Source organism: Hyperolius riggenbachi, chromosome 2, assembly GCF_040937935.1.
Source record: "Hyperolius riggenbachi isolate aHypRig1 chromosome 2, aHypRig1.pri, whole genome shotgun sequence".
NCBI lineage: Eukaryota > Metazoa > Chordata > Amphibia > Anura > Hyperoliidae > Hyperolius > Hyperolius riggenbachi.
In genome coordinates this window covers 127,443,550-127,463,970 of record NC_090647.1, presented here as the reverse complement: position 1 = coordinate 127,463,970, position 20,421 = coordinate 127,443,550, and the positions used below count along the sequence as shown (strand labels likewise).

Sequence of the window (20,421 nt, the reverse complement as noted above, 5' to 3'; positions counted from 1 at the left end):
TGAAAAATGACACTTTGTGAAAAAAACAATAAAAATCCAATTTCCGCTAACTTTTGACAAAAAATAAAATCTTCTATGAACTCATCATACACCTAACAGAATACCTTGGGGTGTCTTCTTTCTAAAATGGGGTCACTTGTGGGGTTCCTATACTGCCCTGGCATTTTACGGGCCCAAAACTGTGAGTAGTCTGGAAACCAAATTTCTCAAAATGACTGTTCAGGGGTATAAGCATCTGCAAATTTTGATGACAGGTGGTCTATGAGGGGGCAAATTTTGTGGAACCTTTCATAAGCAGGGTGGCCTCTTAGATGACAGGATGTTTTGGGCCTGATCTGATGGATAGGAGTGCTAGGGGGGTGACAGGAGGTGATTGATGGGTGTCTCAGGGGGCGGTTAGAGGGGAAAATAGATGCAATCAATGCACTGGGGAGGTGATCGGAAGGGGGTCTGAGGGGGATCTGAGGGTTTGGCCGAGTGATCAGGAGCCCACACAGGGCAAATTAGGGCCTGATCTGATGGGTAGGTGTGCTAGGGGGTGACAGGAGGTGATTGATGGGTTTCTCAAGGTGTGATTAGAGGGGGGAAATAGATGCAAGCAATGCACTAGCGAGGTGATCAGGGCTGGGGTCTGAGGACGTTCTGAGGTGTGGGCGGGTGATTGGGTGCCCGCAAGGGGCAGATTAGGGTCTAATCTGATGGGTAACCGTGACAGGTGGTGATAGGGGGTGATTGATGGGTAATTAGTGGGTGTTTAGAGGAGAGAAGAGATGTATACACTGCACTTGGGAGGTGATCTGATGTCGGATCTGCGGGCGATCTATTGGTGTGGGTGGGTGATCAGATTGCCCGCAAGGGGCAGGTTAGGGGCTGATTGATGGGTGGCAGTGACAGGGGGTGATTGATGGGTGGCAGTGACAGGGGGTGATTGATAGGTGATTGACAGGTGATCAGTGGGTTATTACAGGGAATAACAGATGTAAATATTGCACTGGCGAATTGATAAGGGGGGGTCTGAGGGCAATCTGAGCGTGTGGGCGGGTGATTGGGTGCCCGCAAGGGGTAGATTAGGGTCTAATCTGATGGGTAACAGTGACAGGTGGTGATAGGGGGTGATTGATGGGTAATTAGTGGGTGTTTAGAGAAGAGAAGAGATGTATACACTGCACTTGGGAGGTGATCTGATGTCGGATCTGCGGGCGATCTATTGGTGTGGGTGGGTGATCAGATTGCCCGCAAGGGGCAGGTTAGGGGCTGATTGATGGGTGGCAGTGACAGGGGGTGATTGATGGGTGGCAGTGACAGGGGGTGATTGATAGGTGATTGACAGGTGATCAGTGGGTTATTACAGGGAATAACAGATGTAAATATTGCACTGGCGAATTGATAAGGGGGGGTCTGAGGGCAATCTGAGCGTGTGGGCGGGTGATTGGGTGCCCGCAAGGGGTAGATTAGGGTCTAATCTGATGGGTAACAGTGACAGGTGGTGATAGGGGGTGATTGATGGGTGATTGATGGGTAATTAGTGGGTGTTTAGAGGAGAGAATAGATGTAAACAATGGATTTGGGAGGTGATCTGATGTCGGATCTGCGGGCGATCTATTGGTGTGGGGGGGTGATCAGATTGCCCGCAAGGGGCAGGTTAGGGGCTGATTGATGGGTGGCAGTGACAGGGGGTGATTGACGGGTGATTGACAGGTGATTGACAGGTGATTGACAGGTGATTGACAGGTGATCAGGGGGGATAGATGCATATAGTACACGGGGGGGGGGGGGTCTGGGGGGGGGGTCTGGGGAGAATCTGAGGGGTGGGGGGTGATCAGGAGGGGGCAGTGGGCAGGGGGGGGGGATAAAAAAAAAATAGCGTTGACAGATAGTGACAGGGAGTGATTGATGGGTGATTAGGGGGGTGACTGGGTGCAAACAGTGGTCTGGGGGGTGGGCAGGGGGGGGTCTGAGGGGTGCTGTGGGCGATCAGGGGGCAGGGGGGGGGAAATCAGTGTGCTTGGGTGCAGACTAGGGTGGCTGCAGCCTGCCCTGGTGGTCCCTCGGACACTGGGACCACCAGGGCAGGAGGCAGCCAGTATAATAGGCTTTGTATACATTACAAAGCCTATTATACATATGTGCAGCGGCGATCCGGGTGGTAGTAACCCGCCGGCGCTTCCGAACGGCCGGCGGGTTACTACGAGCGGTGGGCGGAGCCAGTCCCCGGCGGCTGATCGCGTCACGAATGACGCGATCGCCGCATAGCCACTCCCGCAGCCGCCCCCGCCGATGGGCGTATTGCGGTCGTTTGGGCCCGGACTTTGCCGCCGCCCATCGGCTGGGGGCGGTCCTCAAGTGGTTAAGTACACATTATTATCTATAATAAAATTAAAAGTCACTTAAAATACTCTGTACAGCACAATCCCCAGTATCCTGCATCAGCGGGGATTGCCTGATTCTGGATACCGGTGCTTGTCGGTTGCTTGAGCAACCGGCCGAAAAGGGGCCAAATGTCCCTGTTAGATATTTACCGAGCCTCCAGCAAAGTCAGTCTCCCGGTATTTCCCCACGAGATACGATTGGCTTTCCGGCTTCCCCACTGCACAGAAGCTGGAGTGTCAGCTGACTTGCATCAGGTCATGTGACCCGCTGGCTTCTGTACACAGACGCTGAAAGCCACTAGGAGCCCGCAAGGAGGTACAGGGTCTCTGTCAGCCATCGCTGGAGGCTTTGTAAGAATTTTACTGCTTGCCAGCACCCACAGAAAGCCCCCCAAAAGAGGCCCCATTATATCTCAGGCATGCCGGTTACTTGAGACTTCCAGTTGCCTGAATTCCGGATAACGGGGACTTTGCTGTATATTAAATAAGCACCATATTGCAGTCTTAATTATCTCTATATTATTCTTTGAATCCATATATCTTACCAGAGAGGACGAATGCAGTGAGTAAGAGGAGCTTGAACATTGTGGGTAAGTTGATGTGTTGTCAGCTAATACTGCACGCACTTTTATATATACAGTGTAAGCTATTGGAAACATACATGGGAATATTCACAGATGTCCCATATGCTAAATTTGCCAGATTTGTGTTGGCCGTTATCTCTTAATGAGGAAACGTCAACTGTTGACGCAATCTACACGTAGCTGGAAAGTACAACATGTGAAACTATGCAATTTTAAGTCTCTATCTGACAAAAAGTGGAAATGAACCCACAAAAAATGACAGAGTTAAAGCGAATATGAGTAACTCTGTACCCCCGGTCTACAGTGCTCTTTACTCTGACCTCCCTTGTGGGTTGCTTGGGTAGTACTTTTTTAAAACCCGCCCGGATCCGGGTACCCAGATACCCGGATCCGATTCGGATATCAGGATCCGACCTTGCGGATATCCGAGTGAATTTGGATATCCGACCAAATTACCCGCGGGTACCCGACCTATTTGGGTATCCGGATAGAAAAAACGGAAGTGCCCTTTAAATAGCTTTAAAAAAGGGTTTTTAGGGTAAATGATGCATGTAGCATCATGTTTTTTTAAAAGGAAACACTAATTTATTATTTGGTGGACATAAAATGAAAAAAAAAAAAAAAAAGCTGTCAATTAACATCAGGACTAGGTTCCAGAAAGCGGTCGTGCAGCTCACATTGTGTCCAAAGTCCAATTGCAACTGGGACATGACAGTTTTCAGCCCAGACACCTCCAAAAAATGACACTGCAATTGTGTTTTGGGTTGAATATAGGTGGCGGTATCAGCAGCAGTGGCCTGTGGCACCGTGGCGGTGGGAGCCAGTGCCAGCTTGCTTCAGCCTCTTGAACTCCTCATGCTCAACAACATGTTTTATGGCCAGATGGGTGATGTAGCTGGAGGTGCCATACTTGTAGGGGTCACAACCTCTGCTTATCTGTAATTTGCACACATTGCATATTGGCAAACTTGCTGTCCAATGAGGGCAGTGAAAAACCGCCAGATTGGGGAGGTGAACATTCCCCTGTGGCCTGAATGGGATGCAGCGGCTTTTCTCCCTGTGGCGGTTGGGGGTTGAGTGGTGCGGCTGGTGGTAGCGGCAGAAGGATGTGGTGGGTCCCGCATTCTACGGCCACTGTCTGCAATGCTGATCCTCCGTGCCAAACCCACCGACGCATCCTCCTCCTCAGAGTCAGAGCTGACATCCCCATCCTGTGGATGGTAGTCACGGTCCTTCATCCCATCATCAACATCATACCCCACCTCCTCAAAACCCAGAACATCCTCCTCAAACTCCTTGTGGCTAACAGCCCTGAGTTCAATCGTGGCGCCTGGAGCGAAAAGCTCGCTGACTGAAAGTAGGTTGCCCGCTGGGGTCGACACTGACACGGCAGACCTTCTGAGGGTGGCCGTAATGTTGCTCCCTGTCCTCTTGCCCTTGCTGCCCCTCCCACGGCTGCCGGTGCCAGCAGACACAGTACAACCTATACGTGATGATGTCACCAGATGATGTGGGGTACTTTTACTTTAATGAAATCGGGGTTGGACTTTAAATCAAATCAGCACAGAGTGACAGACCGCAGAGTAGAGGACAGACACTATCTGTCTAACTGTCACACTGACAATGCTCAGCACAGCAGCACTGCAGTAATCTGTAGTAAGCTAACACAGTACTACTCTCTCTAAAAACTAACTGCAGTACTAACTAACTAAATAATACAATACAATATCACAGTAATCCTATTCCCTAACCTATACTGTCCTGCTGGCCTGCACAGCACACACAGACACAGACAGGACCTAACTGAGTGAATGAAATCAAACAATTACACTAGCTAGCTAAAAAAAAAACCAATAGAACAATAGTGTAGTGAAGGTGTTTAGCACTCAAAGCTGTAGGTTTATCACTGTATACAGGCAGGGCCGGATTTGTACTTACCAGTGCCCTAGGCCTGCTGTCTCCAAGCGCCCCCCCCCCCCCCCGCAACCACCACCACCAAAAAACATTCTGGCCAACTATCTGACTAGCGATCACTGGTTTAAATGGGCCCATTTCAGTTGTGCTGCTGTGCCCCTCATTGAACAAAGAATCAGTGGATGCTCCCTCTGTCCTCTCACGATGGAAATTTGCGCTCCTGCCCGAATGTGCACAGCAGCCGATAGTGTTCTGGGCATGCATACTTGAGAAATTACGGTGATGTATGATCGGTACTTGTCAAGAATGCATAACACTATACTGGCCTCGGTTGCTGTGCACATCTGGGCAGGAGCAGGAAATTACAGGGAGCGCGAGTGGCCAGAGCATGCGCTGCTTCTTTATCCTCTGTGCGACTGGCTGCAGTCAGAGCCACAAACAGGTGACAGGGAGCGTGAGTGGCCAGAGCATGAGCTGCTTCTTTATCCTCTGTGCGACTGGCTGCAGTCAGAGCCACAAACAGGTGACAGGGAGCGTGAGTGGCCAGAGCATGCGCTGCTTCTTTGTCCTCTGTGCGACTGGCTGCAGTCAGAGCCACAAACAGGTGACAGGGAGCTCAAGTGGCCAGAGCATGCGCTGCTTCCTTGTCCTCTGTGCGACTGGCTGCAGTCAGAGTCACAAATAAGTGGCAGGGCAGAGCAATGGAGAGAAGCCCATCCAAAACAGAGAACAGGTAAGTAGCAAACATCCTGTCAAGACCCACTTTGGATGTTTGGTTGTAATTAGTGTGGACCTGAACTCACAACTTCCTCTCTGCTCTAAAAGATATGCAACAACATAACCTTTACATAAAAACATTTTTGTTACAGCTGATACAAATCCTGCAATAAATAGACAGTGTGTCTAATTCCTACTTTCATGGAAGCAAATATATTAACATCTTGTGCTTTAAAATAAGCTTATATGCTGTGGCAGTCAGGTGACACAGGGAAGATATCAAATTTGTGATTAGACACAGATGTGGAAGAATTCGAAAGGCTCTCTAAATACATACAGGGTGCATTTCTCTGTTTTCCTTCTTTCCTATGCAAGAGTTCAGCTCCACTTTAAAGCATCTGAATGACATTTATTTATATTTGCTGAAAAATCTACGTATCTCTTTTGAATGCTGAATGTACATAATAATAACATATTGGCAGTATACAGCAACAAAGTATGAAGAAGGCTTATTAGCAGAAAGATTACTCTTTTTCTTTTAAGCCAATAAATGGTATCATCCTGATTCAAAACTCTCTGCTTTTCTGATGGCTAAGATGGTAGAATGCTCTAATGCTACAGGAAAGCAGAAGGATGCCAAACCATACAAACTAGCATAGAGGTAGTAACAGCTCAGGTGACAGTGACAGTTTAGCAATGAAAGGGAAGCATACAGCATTTTTATTCCAGGCTGCAGCAGTTCTCATAGATGGTCGGAGCTGACGGACAGAAAATGAGTCAGGAAAGAGTTAACTTAAGCAGAGACGAGATCACTGGCTAGGAAGAAAAAAAAGCAATAACTTACGGCTAGATAAGAAAGTGTAATTTACAACTGCTGGGGTCAGTCAGTGTCACAGCTGTAAAAAAGAAGGCAAAGAAACTAGCAGAAATGTTTGTGAATGCCTGCATTAGAACTCAGCTGAACTTAGTTTTATCTGCTTTGTAATGTAAATCCCTGGTATTTCTCACATCCACTTGTACTGTATGTCGATCATAATTGGATCATCAGGTAACAGTTATGATTGATCCTGATTGTTATAACACATCAGGAAGTGAGAGGTGCAGGGATTGGGGAACTCTGGAATTCATCTATTAGTGCAGAGCAGGGCGCTGGATGGCTGCGCTGTGGGAACAGAGGAGATGATTTACTTTGACATATGACCTCTTCTCTCTCCAAGTCCTGCCGCCCTTCTGATCTTATCTGATTTTAACGCCCTAGGCCGTGGCCTTTGTGGCCTTTGCAGAAATCCGGGCCTGTATACAGGCAGCACTTGCTAAGCCAACAGCACTGGAGCAAGTCTGTCAGTTGTTGTTGTTACAGTACCCGGATCCGGATATCCGTCGGATATCTGCGGGTACCCGCGGGTATCCGGATTATGCGGCCAGATATCCGCATAGTGCTATGTGGATCCGGCCCAGGGTATCCGGAATCCGGATCTGACTGGATAGCGGAAAAATAGTGCTATGTGGATCCGGCCCAGGGTATCCGGAATCCGGATCTGACTGGATAGCGGAAAAATGGTCAGATACCCGGGTTTACCAGGGTACCCGGATCCAGGTGAGCATTATGATTTCTGATAAGTTCTGCACTTACATTTAAAAAAAAGGTTTTTCTTATTATTTTGTTTCTGCTGCCTGGTGGGAGGTGGTTTAACTTGTTATTTGTTATTATTTAGGGCATGCTCCCCAGGAACTCCCTCCTGTACTCTCCCAGCCGTGAGCCTCTACTCTCCTGGCACCTATCTGCAGGTACCGGGCATAGGCATTGCCAGTCTATGCAAACTCAGGGCAGAAGTGCCCTCTCAGATATCTTTAGTGAGGGAATTTGTTTTCCTAACTTTTGTAAATGTACATACATTGCGCTACACTTTCTTTTATTCACAAAGGAGACTTAAAGCGGTTTAAAACCCTGACATATTATTCAATAATAACATGATTACCTACTTTTTATATGCCATACGGTTATCATATTTGCATTTGTGCATAAGTATTATTATTCATTTTTATAGGTTTCCAAAAGTACAGTTTTTTGCTTTGTGAGCTGACTTTGCATTTTATTAATAACTGGTTTCATTAGTTGCTGTTTTGCAGGCAGACATGCTTTCAGTGTCTCTCTGTCTCCAGCAGCTCCTGCACAGTCAGAGAATGTGTCACATTCCTCACTTGATACATTTAAGTAAACACAAGATAACATTATCTAAAGTTTGGATGTGTCTGCAATTCACTGCACTCAACTTTCAAGCTCTGTGTGTAACCCTTCGAATGCTGGCCTAGTAAAAAAAAAAACTGGTTGCATATAATATGCTGTAAATAATGTTTTAGAGCAAAGATGCAGGGTTATATTCCACTTTAAATAAAGAAATTGAGCAACCTGCAATGCTTTCAAGCATTGTCCGCCAGAATCTGTATAAAAGCCTTAGGCATCAGGTTTTTAACAATGTTGACAGTAAAGTGGGTGCATTGGCAACTTTTACCTTTCCAGGTGAACTTTCTTAGCCAGTGGGACAAGTCCAACCTAAATCCACAACAAATTATTCTGTCTCCTGCAACCAAATGTCCCTGAGTTGGTGGATGAATGTGCAAAATATTAACATTTTTTCATTCTTGCAGCCAAACTGGAACGTCTTAATATCAGATACTAACACTGTGGGATCTGGGGTGTCATTTTCCAAGATCAGTCTGCTCAAACAGTTTGGAATTTCCCAGCACAAGCATTTGGTTCTAGTGTCCAATAACAATGAGCTCTCATCCAATCTTTAGTTATTTTTTCCTCACAAGTGGAAAGCTATTCATTGTTTGTTGGCCTGTATAACAAGTTCAGTTTTATATAAGAAGACGCAGAGTAGATCTTTACTGAAAGATATTTACCACACCTTGATGTTAGCAGAGGACAACTCATAAAATAGCTTATATACCTAGAAGCCAGAACACACAAGAGAATTAAGTGGTCCCTACATCCTTCTGTTTTCCAGCTAAAAGATCAGAAGTGGGAATCTATGATGGCAAACTTCTTTGCCATTTCAACAGATCACAGGTTTTTCAGATATTCCTGGTTTCAAGACCTCCAGGCAGTGTTCATACTTGGAGCTTTCAAAAAGCTTATGCTTTTTCTTTATGCCCATAATGTTCAGGTTTCTTCAAATGCTCAGAATCCACAGTCTATCCATCCTAGCAGTAATTATTTATCAGCTCAAAAGGCCTAATGCTGGGAATACACAATGATATTTTTCAGCAGATTTACTGTCAGATCAATTTTCCGATTGTTTTTCTGATCGATTTCCATTCACTTCTATGAGAAATCGATTAGAAAAATGATCGAAAAGCTGATCGGACATGTTGAAAATTATCTATTGATCCATATATCTGCCAAAAATGTTCGTGGTGTATTCCCAGAATTAGTTCCCTTTGTTGCTCCAATTGAATATTAATGATCATCTACCAAATTCGTATCAATCAAGAATGGCCTGGAATTTGGTAATTTGAGAGAAAAGCCTATTAGCCATGACATATCGTCCTGAAGTAGTTGATAAATGACTGAAAGCGAAGAGACCTGCTACCACTCATAAGACCTTTAGTGAGTTTGGTATTACAGTAAAACCCATGTTATCCAGAATTCAGTTAACCAGATGTCTCAAGCAACCAGAATAAAAGTCCTTGCCTTGCAGGATGCATAAAGCTTTTTTTTCACTTCTTTAGATGGTACAGTTACATTTAGTTAAGTCTGTTCTTTGTTTTAATTTGTTTTAATTTACTGTATTTTAACATTAATACAGAGTCCATTGTATGTATATAGAGTGAGGTATAGTACTGCTTTAGCTAGGCCTATTTTTACATTGAAACTCAAGCAACCAGAAACTACATTTATCCGGCATCAGCCAATCCCCGTTGGTATCTGTAACGATTGGTGTAGCAAACAGAAGTCTGGTTATTGTGTGATCTGCAGTATCACCAATAAATTAGACACTATACCTGATTATATGGTGAGCTGCAGAATCACCAATAATTCAAGTATAGTAAACAAGGTAATAGCAAGTGTACAGTGCTTGGTGCAACAGTAATACTGATTAGTTTTAGCAGAACCTTACCAGAGGAGCTGGTTGGCACTATCAGTAAGGAACCTCACCAGAGGAGCTGGTGGGTACTATCAGTAAGGAACCTCACCAGAGGAGCTGGTGGGTACTATCAGTAAGGAACCTCACCAGTGACAAGGGCTCACTGGTGAGTAGAGTGGTCAGACAGATCGGTTCGGCAACAGACAGGAGGATACAGTACAGAATCGGCAGGCAGAAGGATAAAGGTATTTCAGGCAGAGTAAGCAACAGGATCAGATGGGCGAAAGTACAGAATCTTATAGCGTAAGAGTAGTCAGAAGAGAGCCAGAGTCATACACAGATAATCAAGCAATAATAACAGTAGTAATATAATTCCTAGTCTTGTGTGAAATCCCTGGTTTCCTCTCAGATCAAAGCGCACCGGAACTAAGGTCTGAGTGCTCACACGAAGCATTCGCAACAGCAGACAAGTTGCGAGTGACTCTCGGAGGCTTAAGAAGCGGAGGAGACCCCTCGGCCACGCCCACACCCATCAGCCAATCAGAGCTGCCGAGAGTCTCCTCTGACGTCAGCCGACCGGCAGGTCAGCTGACACGCTTCCTCCCCACATAAAGGTCCTGTCTGTGCGCGCGCACGACAAAGCCACCCTATGAGCCACTGACAATCCCCTCGGCATGCTAGACGCCGAGGAGACAGGAGAAACGCCCGACAGGAAACCGAAGCAGCTGTGGGGGCATCCTGACCGCCCGCAGCTGCATCTCCACAGAATGTTACAGTATCAGATAATGAGGGGTTTACTATATATCAACTTTCTCTATTCAAACTTCAGTTTCTAATCATCTTTCCTTCCCACATAAAGGTCTGCAGCGAAGTATAATTTACAATCAAAACTCAAGTCTAAGCATTTTTGTCAATTTGTGGTTAAAGGGAACTAAGCACCTTTTTTCCCTAGAATTTCTCGTGGTTTCTAATAGCTATAGCAGCTGCCATATCCCCCTCCTTCTAGCTGTCTTTATTTACAGAAGTCACAGATGCTATCTTCACACCTTCCCTCTGGATAAGCTCTTTGAAACTAGGCTAATAAATCGGCTGAAGTAGGCTAATAAAACCTCTGCTAACTTTTAAATGTAAAAGTAAAAGGTAAATGGAAGTTTTTTTTTATAACAAGACACATTGCACACATTTTTATTGTGCTATTGAGATGCCCTGGGTGCTAAAAATGGTGCTCGGTTTACTTTACCCTTAGACCTTTGATCTTTAACTCGTATTAAAAAAATAATATTTTATTGATGATTATAGCTTTTGTTAAAACTAGCCAAAAGAGATTGTGTAAGTGTATAGTATGTTTTCAGGGCCACATAGATCTATGTACAGTATATAAGTTATCTTCTGAGTGGGTGTGTGAAGGCTCACAGCAGGAACACTATTTCTATGAAAGAACACCTTCCCTTGATAGCTGGACTAATGGCAATCAGATCACTTTTACTATATATCCCGGTGTGACTCACATTGGAAGATAAACTTTATCTTTTTTAGTAACAGTGCCAGGTGTTATCTAAAAGTGACACTATGACGAAAACTGTGACATTTAAAAAGACATGTGTACACATACATACAGTACAAGACCTTTGTCCCAGAGTAAAATGCACTGTAAATTACTTTATTTCTAGGTAGCTGTTAGTTACAATAAGTGCTTTTAATCTGATGTTTCTACCTTTTTACTGACAGGTTTCAGACTAGTTCATCTCCTCTTGATAGAATCTCACAGGTTTCATTTTCAAAACCACTTAGAATTTTTAACATTGCATCCAATACATATGTTTGTATTGCATCTAATACAAAAAAATTTAATTTGCCGTCTGATGTCATGCCGCTGCGTATGTCCGACACCAAGAGGGCTCACGAAACGTCATCACAGGGTCACGTCGGGGGACATGTGATCGCTGAGGGACAAGAATCAATGAAGGAGGAAGAGCGGAGATCTCCATTGGAGATCACTGAGAAGACATCAGGAATGTGCTTGCAGGGAAGCCACGAGGTGTCAGTGAGGGATCCCGCATGCCAGCGACGCCGCAGGTGCATTAATGTACTTGCTGGAAGAGCCTGACTCATCCATACCGTTCCTAGCTAGATTTAATGGATGAGTCAGGCTTATCCTTAACCTCCCTGGCAGTAAGCCCCAGCTAAGTTCTGGCTAGCCGCCGGGCGCTCTATGCAGAGTATAGCACGCAGCGGTCATTTTTACTCACCTCCCAGGGGATCCAGATGTCGGTAGCCATTTCCTTTCCTGTCCTCAGAGCCTCTGAATCACTCGGGTGCGATCGCCCTCAGTGATCTCACTACAGAGTTACAGCGCCACCCGGAGGATGGAGGGAAAATTGCAGCGCTGGAGCCCAGGGAGGTGAGTGAGTGCAGGGGCTGCTGCTGGCTTTATGGCAGCATGATTTTTTCCGGATTTTAGGGTCTGAAACATGCAGTAAAGACCCTGAAATCCAGAAATAATTATACCACTAGGGAGTTTAACACTAGGGAGGTTAAAATCCATTTTCTCAAAAAGACATGGTCAAATTTGGTAATGATGTCATGTACAGGACTTTGTTATCAACCACGGAAATTGGCGTCATTGACTCCAATGGAAACTGCCTTCAGAACATGAAAACCAAAATGCAAAATATGGTATTTACCAGCGGAACATGGAATTCTGACAAATTCATAATTCATCTGTTACGATCATTCCTGCATAGAAGATTTAGATTAAGCATCAGGAAGGACTTTACATTGGGGAGAATGGTTTAAGTTTAGGTACTGGGAAGGAGTCTACTGGGGGGAGATGGTTAGACATAAGGAAGGAGAAGGAGAACCCAGATAAAACTACCACCAGTAAGCCAATAGTTGATATAGACAATTAGTAGCTGGATAGTGTAATAAATATTGTAATGCTTAAAGAGGAACTGTTGCAAAAATCTTAAAATTTAAAACACATACAAATAAGAAGTCCGTTTCTAGACGCTATGAGGACCCAACAGACATAAACTATAGAGTAAATGAGAATGATCGCTCATTGGCTGAATTTGTTGAAGTCACAGGTCTTATAGATGCATGGAGATTTCTCCACCCACTGCAAAGAGACTTCTCTTTTTACTCACCCCCTCATAAGTCACTGTCACGTATTGACCTGTTTTTCGTCTCCCCTAATACTATGCGAATGGTAAATACCTCAGAGATCTCGGATATTGTGATCTCGGATCACGCCCCTGTGACTTTGATCTTACAACTGCCTTCAGCCAAGGAACGATCATTTGTTAATTGGAGATTCCCTAGTCAGCTGGTTCATGATGAAGACTTTTTAGCTCAACTGGAACTCTGGTGGTTGGACTACCGGAGAAATAATTACAGGCACGCAGACAATGTTTTACTTTTCTGGGAAGCTGCCAAAGCAGTGCTCCGTGGGGAAATAATCTCATATGTCAGTGCTAGAAAAAAGAAATCACATATAGCTTACGCAGAGGCAGCCCTCAGAGCCAGACACTCATACTTGGAATACCTGTCTGATATGACAGAACAGTCCAGGCAAAGCTGGCTGGATGCTAAGGCAGCCTTGGACCTCTGCTACGACAGATATGCCATGCTGTGGAGATCTCGCTCTGACTGGACCTTCTTTAAATTCGGGAACAAATCCGGAAAATTACTGGCCAATATTGCTAAGGGCAAAAGACGTACTCAACACATAACCCACTTAAGGGATGCAAAAGGAATGGTTCAGACTGATTCAAAAAAAATTATTAAGATTTTTCAAGATTATTACCAAAATCTATATAGTAGTTCCCCCCAGGATATGACTAAGGGAAATGAATTTCTGAGCAAAATACATTTACCTAAGCTGTCGGAAGAAGACATTCAATTCCTTAATGCCCCAATAATGGAAAATGAAGTTCTTACATTGCTGAAGGATGGTCCAAATGGCAAGGCCCCTGGCCCAGACGGCTTTACCATGGAATTTTACAAGGGATTGAAAAAACACATATCCCCATGCCTGGCAAAACTTTATAACTATGTTTTTGACAAAAAAATCTTTCCTCAAACAGGTTATGAAGCATATATAAAACTAATTCCGAAAAAAGACAAAGACACACTCGATCCAGGGTCATTCAGGCCTATTTCTTTATTAAACTGCGACATCAAATTAATGTCCAAAATATTAGCTGATCGTCTGGCAACTCTATTACCAAATCTGATTGAGCCATCCCAGGTTGGTTTTGTTCAAGGCAGGGCAGCAGTATCTAACGTAAGAAAGGTGATGACAGTTTTAGAGTACAACAGGCTTTCCTGTAATTCTCGGCATCCGGGGGCGATTTTGTCCCTGGATGCCGAGAAAGCTTTTGATAATGTTAGCTGGAAATGGCTGCACCAGGTAATGTCTGCCATGGGCTTCGAGGGCTCTTTTCAGAATTATATCTCCTCTATGTATCTTTGTCCCATAGCTAAGCTTATAGTTGAGGGGGTAGCCTCCTCCCCTATCTACCTACAAAAAGGTACACGCCAGGGATGTCCTTTATCCCCGCTACTTTTTAACCTGGCTATTGAACCCCTGGCGATGTATCTCAGGCAAGGGATTTTGTACCAAGGCATCACAGTAAAAAATACGACACTGTTTTGTTCCCTATTTGCAGATGATATTTTAATTTATCTTAACAGCCTAGAAAAGGATCTTAATAAACTATTTACGTTTTTTGACCAGGTTGGGACATTCACTGGGTTTAAGATAAACAAAACAAAATCAGAAATCTTGATACTATCAAACCACACTAACGACACAAAAAAGACGAGGACAGTTGCCCTGAATTTGGGAATTCAAATACCAAATGTGTCTTTGAAATACTTAGGCATACACTTTTCACGAGATACTGCTCAGATGTATAGGCTAAATTTTACTCCTATTATAAATAAAGTGCTATTTGAACTAAACACCTGGAAAAATTTACCACTTTCTCTGTTAGGAAGGTGTCATCTTATAAAAATGATCAGCTTCGGACGTCTGTTATATCCACTGCAAACCTTACCTCTTCTGCTCAGGCATGGAGATACTCAGGCCCTAACTAAGGCCTTTAAAACATTCTTATGGCAGGGAAGGAGGTCCAGAATCCCTTTGAGGGTATTACAGAGGCCGGTACTTGCCATTGGGACCAACTTTCCTAACCTCAGAGCCTATAATGTAGCTGCCCTCCTGCGTCATTGCAGAGATTGGTTAGGAAACACAGATTTTTTCACCAATACCACCCTGGAACAGCAATTAGTAACACCATGGTCCCTTGCAGGGATTTTACACGTTAGGATTTCTCAACTCCCAGTCCATATTAAACGTAACATTCTACTTCGAGATACTTGTATTGCTCTGAGGGAAGCGAGAAAATTTCTTAATCTGCCTGGCCATCTCTCCCCCTTGATGCCTTTATGGTCTTCTCCCTCTTTTCCAGGTGGCCGGTGGGGAGCGATGGCCAGGCTTTGGAAGCACAGAGGAATATTATCTCTCTCGCAAATTTTAAATCAGAGAGGGACGCTATTTACCTTTCCAGAGCTGCGCTCTCGTTTCCGTCTCCCTAATACTCATGCTTACATGTATATACAGCTTCAACATTTTTTTAAGTCCATTGTTGGTCAATCTGGCTCACTGCCAAATCACGATAAATTGTTTAATCTGTTAGGCAATTTAAAAGAGAAAAAATCGATTTCAGAACTGTATAATGAGATAAGACATTTTAAACTTGATCAGAACCATCCAAAATACCTAAATTACTGGGCCCAGTCCTTGGGATGTCAGAGGGATGAACTAATAACATTAATGGAACAGGGCTGGCAGAATGTTAGACATGTGATGATAGGGGAGACGTGGAGAGAGATGCAGCTAAAAATAATTTGTAAAGGATACTACGCATTTAATTTTAAAAAAATAATTGAACCCACACGATATTTGACTGCTTGTCCTAAATGTGGAGAATCTCTTCCAGATTTATTTCACCTACTTTGGACATGCACAAAACTTAAACAGTTCTGGGAAGGGGTGGGGAGACTCACGTTCAAGGTAACTAGACTTACTAGACCTCTAGACCCAAAAATGTATATATTTCATAGCGTCCCCCTACAGACCTCATCGAAATCAATTCCTTTGAAGCCCTTAGAACATTTGTTCTTCTTAGCTGCAAAAAAATGTATTCTGAATTGAAGGATACACTCGGAAATTCCCTCACAGAAACAGGTTCTAGAGCTGATGCGCAAACTACTATATATTGCCAAGTTCAATGCAGAACAAGCTAAAAAGGCCAACACCAAAGCATTCTTTAAACTTTGGAGACCATTCATCATTCAATACGCTCCCAAGGCAGAAATAAAGTCAATAATGAGACCTTTTACTTATACGACATGGTATTTGAGGGGGAAAATCGCGGGGTCCCTGGGACCGTTAGAAATTAGTGATGATGACCTATGATCTAGAATTGAACATACATATCTCCGCCCTTTATGTGTAGAGTGCAATCTAGACCTAAACTCTATATATCTAATACTTATAAAGTGAAGAAGTGGCTGTGATGGGAAGCCCTGGGTCCCCTTGACTCCGATATGACCGGAGTCACTAAGGGGAGATCAGGGCAGAACGGTTTTTGGGGAAGGGGTGGGAGGGGTAAGTTAAGAGGGATATATATATGTCTAACTCTTTGTTCATTTTGGTTTTTTTTTTGTCATATAGTATTATATAGATATATATAGGGGGTAAAACCCATGGAAATGTCAGTTGCATTACTGTTGAGATAACCGTACATTCTTAAATAACTGCCTTGTTCTGAGCACGAATGTATGTACTCTGGAATATACATTTTTATTTGATACTATCATATGCAAATGTACATCCTTGTTTCTCTGACCTTTTCATGGAAATAAAAACAAAGTAAAAAAAAAAAAAAAGAAGTCCGTTTCTTCCTGAGTAAAATGAGCCATAAATTACTCTCTCTCCTATGTTGCTGGCATTTACAGTAAGTAGGAGAAATCTGACATTACCGACAGGTTTTGGGCTAGTCCATCTCTCCATAGGGGATTCTCAGCATGGCCTTTATTCTTTATAAAGACACTCCCTGAAAAAGATTTATACAAAGATGCTGACCAGCCTCCCTGCTCATCGTACACTTTTTTGGCAGTTGGACGGAGCAACTGCCATTAACTAAGTGCATTTTGAAAAAAAAAAGAAATCCCTGTAAACCTCCCATGAGGAGATGGGTCAGTCTAAAGCCTGTCAGTTCTGTCAGATTTTTACTACCTACTGTTCTAATCTAATGCATCCATACACAAACATTATGCCTGTTTTCTATCTCTTTAATAGCAAGATTGCTAGTGTGGTGCCATTCACATCATGAAGACCCTACACATGAGAAAGGGAGTGTAAGCTCCTGAGGACAGTTAGTGGCATGAAGAAGGGGAAGTTAGTGGCATCAGGCATGGGTTAGACTGTAAGCTCCTGAGGGCAGTTAGTGGCAGCAGGCATGGAGGTATCCCCCATATCCTTGACAGTCTAGTGGCTTCCCTCCCCCTCTCTACTTGCAGCATTCTGCCCCTGTGGTTCTCCTCCCCCCCCCCCCACCCGCCATTGCAGCGTTATGTCCCCATGTTTCTCCCCTCCCTCCCTCTGATGCAGAGTTTCTGTCATTGTATCACTCACCTTCCCTGTAGTGGGGGAGGCTCTTCTGCAATTGGCAGCATACTTCTCTATTATAACTTCAAAGTACTCATTTGATGACGTCCACGCTGTGGTCCAGGCTCTGACACAGGGCCCGTCTCATCCTTCTCCTCGTGCTGCTGATGCCTGTCAGGCCTGTGTGCACTTAACTTATGTTTCACAAACTCTAGGTCACGCTGACGATGCACAACACCCAGCTCTCAATGCCAGTTACCTATGCAGTCTGTGCTCAGTCTCACGGCTTGCCACCTTCCCCTCCTGCTGCTGCTGCCTTTCATGTCTCTGTGCACCTCATTTATATTTGACAACTCTGGGCAGCATTGATGATGCACTACATCCAGATCTCCAAGATCTCTATGCCGTTTATAAATGCAGTGTCTCTGCCAAAAGCTGAACAGAGGACATTTATTGCTACTGCTCTTGCTGACCCGTGCTACTGTCTCTGGTTCTCCATCCTTGGTTCTATTGTCACTTCTAGCCACCTTTATAAGTGGCCTTCACCCTAGATGTCATCCAGTTCATGATGCCAGCTAGCAACACGGTCTCCTGCTGTTTCAACGGCAGAGACTGCTTGAACTTGGTCAAGTTCCTACATTATGCCACCCTTTCTCAACCTCAGGTGCCACCTCCATGTCCAACTGCTGCATCTTGCACAAAGATCCTGTTGGCCTGCTGTCACATTAACTGCCATTTCCTGGAAAGCCACAAGGTCTTTTGCAACTTGTTTTTATTTTTCACCCATTGCCAATGCTCTCCAACACATTACTGGCATATTTGGTGGTTGTAACATGCATAGGGGCTTTGCTATTTACATTAAAAGTCGGCTCATTGACTTTAGTGCAACTTGCAACAATGTTTCTGGGAAAATTTGTGAAACAATTGTAATTTCAACAATCTTTTCATGAAAACGTCAGGGCATTTTTGCTCATCCCTGGTGATGAACTTGGAAAAATTGTAACCTTTACAGAAACAATACTGACAAGGTTCACTAGTTTAACCTCCCTAGCGGTATTGACAGATTATCCGTCCATACAAAACATGCTGTGAACAGTATAAATGTGCATACACACCAATACTCTCCTGCACTATATACTAGACCCTTGCTTGACACATTTTGGCAAGTTACAGGAAAAATATAAAAATTAATATTATCACTTTTTGCACAGAAGTCCTGGGGAAATTGAATGCCAGTGAGGTTAAAATAACACCTGACACTGTCACTAAAGCAAATACATGTTATCTTCCACTGTGAGTCACACCGGGTTATATAGTAAATATGACTTGAATGCCACTAGTACAGCCATCAAGCCAAGGTGTTGATTCAAATAGTGTTCCTGCTGTGAGCATTCACACACCCACTTAGAAGACAACGTATCTACTGTACATAGATCTATGTGACCCTAAAAAAACACCTACACTCTTTTGACCAGTTTTAACAGATAATCTTTTCTATAAAAAAAAGCAATCAGAAAAGTGATCAAAATAAGATCGGACCTGTCAGAAATTATCTATAGAGCCATGTATCTGCCCCCCAAAAAACCTCATTGAGTATTCCCAGCATTAGGAAACATCAGTTGTTATCTATGCAAAAGAGCTTCTCTGAGCTCTTCGATCGTAATTGGGTCGGAGACAGTCCTATTTTCTGAAGCACTTTGTCAGAATTCTAGTGGTTTATTTATGCAGGAAAAGCTGTCATATGTGTATGTTTTAAGTTTTACTGTTCTATGCAAAATTTCATTGTAAACTGTAAAGTTAGAGTACTTCTTTAAAATATTGCTCTGAGACTGTAATGGAACGCGGAAAAGCCGCCGCGTGTACTGACAGTAAGGCGGCTGATTCCGCGTCCAGCGCGGCGGTTTGCACGCAGAAGCGTGCGTCTGGTGTGGCTGGGTCTGTTAGTTCACACAGATTGAGAGATACGCTCGCGCGCGCTGAGAAGCAGAACCTTTATGACAGCCGAGGAGGGATCAGCTGACCAGGTTGGTCAGCTAACCTCAGAGCAAGTGACTATTGGTCAATCACTGATGGATGGCGCCGTAGAGCGCTGCTCTATATGTAGTCTCAAGTTGTCTGCCCTTGCGAACACTTACGTGGAAGCACTCAGACCTTAGTCAGATCCTACAGTGTGTTAAAACCAGGAGGACCTGGGAATTCACACTGAGCCAGATTACTTCTGTTTATCATTCTGTTATAATTCAGACTAGTTCCAGGGTGTCGAGACCATGGACCTCACACCCAAGATTAGGGACTTTGTGTTATCATTCTGTTATACTTCAGACTAGTTCCAGGGTGTCGAGACCACGGACCTCACACCCAAGACTAGGGATACTGTGTACCATCATATTATACTCCAGACTAGTTCCAGGGTGTAGAGACCACGGACCTCACACCCAAGACTAGGCATTGTTTGATATCTGTTATGACCTACTGCTTTTCTGACTATCCCTCTGCTTTCTGATTCGGTACCTACGCATATCTGATTATCTGTTGCCAACCCTGCCTGCCTTTGGATACCGAATCAGCCTTCTATCTCTGTACCTTGCCTGTCCGTGTGTTGCCGACCTGGCTTGCCCGACCTTGAGAGCTATCTCTCTCCTTTAAGAGATAGTCTCCAGACCTGCTAGTGACATCCACCTTTCAGGTGTCACTCACTCACAGGTCCTTCCTACTTTCAGCCTGGGACTCCACCCCTTTGGAGGTCTCAGGCTGCTGGAAGGTTTTTGCACTTCTCAGAAGGCAGTATCGCCCATACTGCCAAAGACCACCTGCTCCTCGGGTGGTCTTACTCAAAGTCATTACTATTGCAGCAAACACTCACACTATATAGGTGTCCAGAGGTTAGTTATACTTGGATTATCGGTGATTCTGCAGATCACCAATAATCAGATTCTCTCTGTGTGCTGACACCGATCATTACAGAGACATCTCAGCATATTCCCGACAGTGAAACTCATTATTATATTATTTTAGTTACAGAAGCTAAAACATTCTTGTTTATGTTAGAATCATCTTTCAAATGTCAA

General features: G+C 44.2%; 1 protein-coding gene across 1 annotated transcript in view; it reads right to left on the bottom strand.

Annotated features, from left to right (window-relative positions):
• LOC137544069 (chymotrypsin-like elastase family member 1) overlaps positions 1 to 12,411 on the bottom strand; it is a 36,124-nt gene extending 23,713 nt beyond the window's left edge. The window contains exon 1 of the mRNA XM_068265131.1: positions 12,360 to 12,411. Within this exon, the coding sequence (XP_068121232.1) occupies positions 12,360 to 12,396 (37 nt within the window). The 5' untranslated portion in view covers positions 12,397 to 12,411. The remainder of the gene's footprint in view (positions 1 to 12,359) is intronic.
• Between the last annotated feature and the right edge of the window lie 8,010 nt (positions 12,412 to 20,421).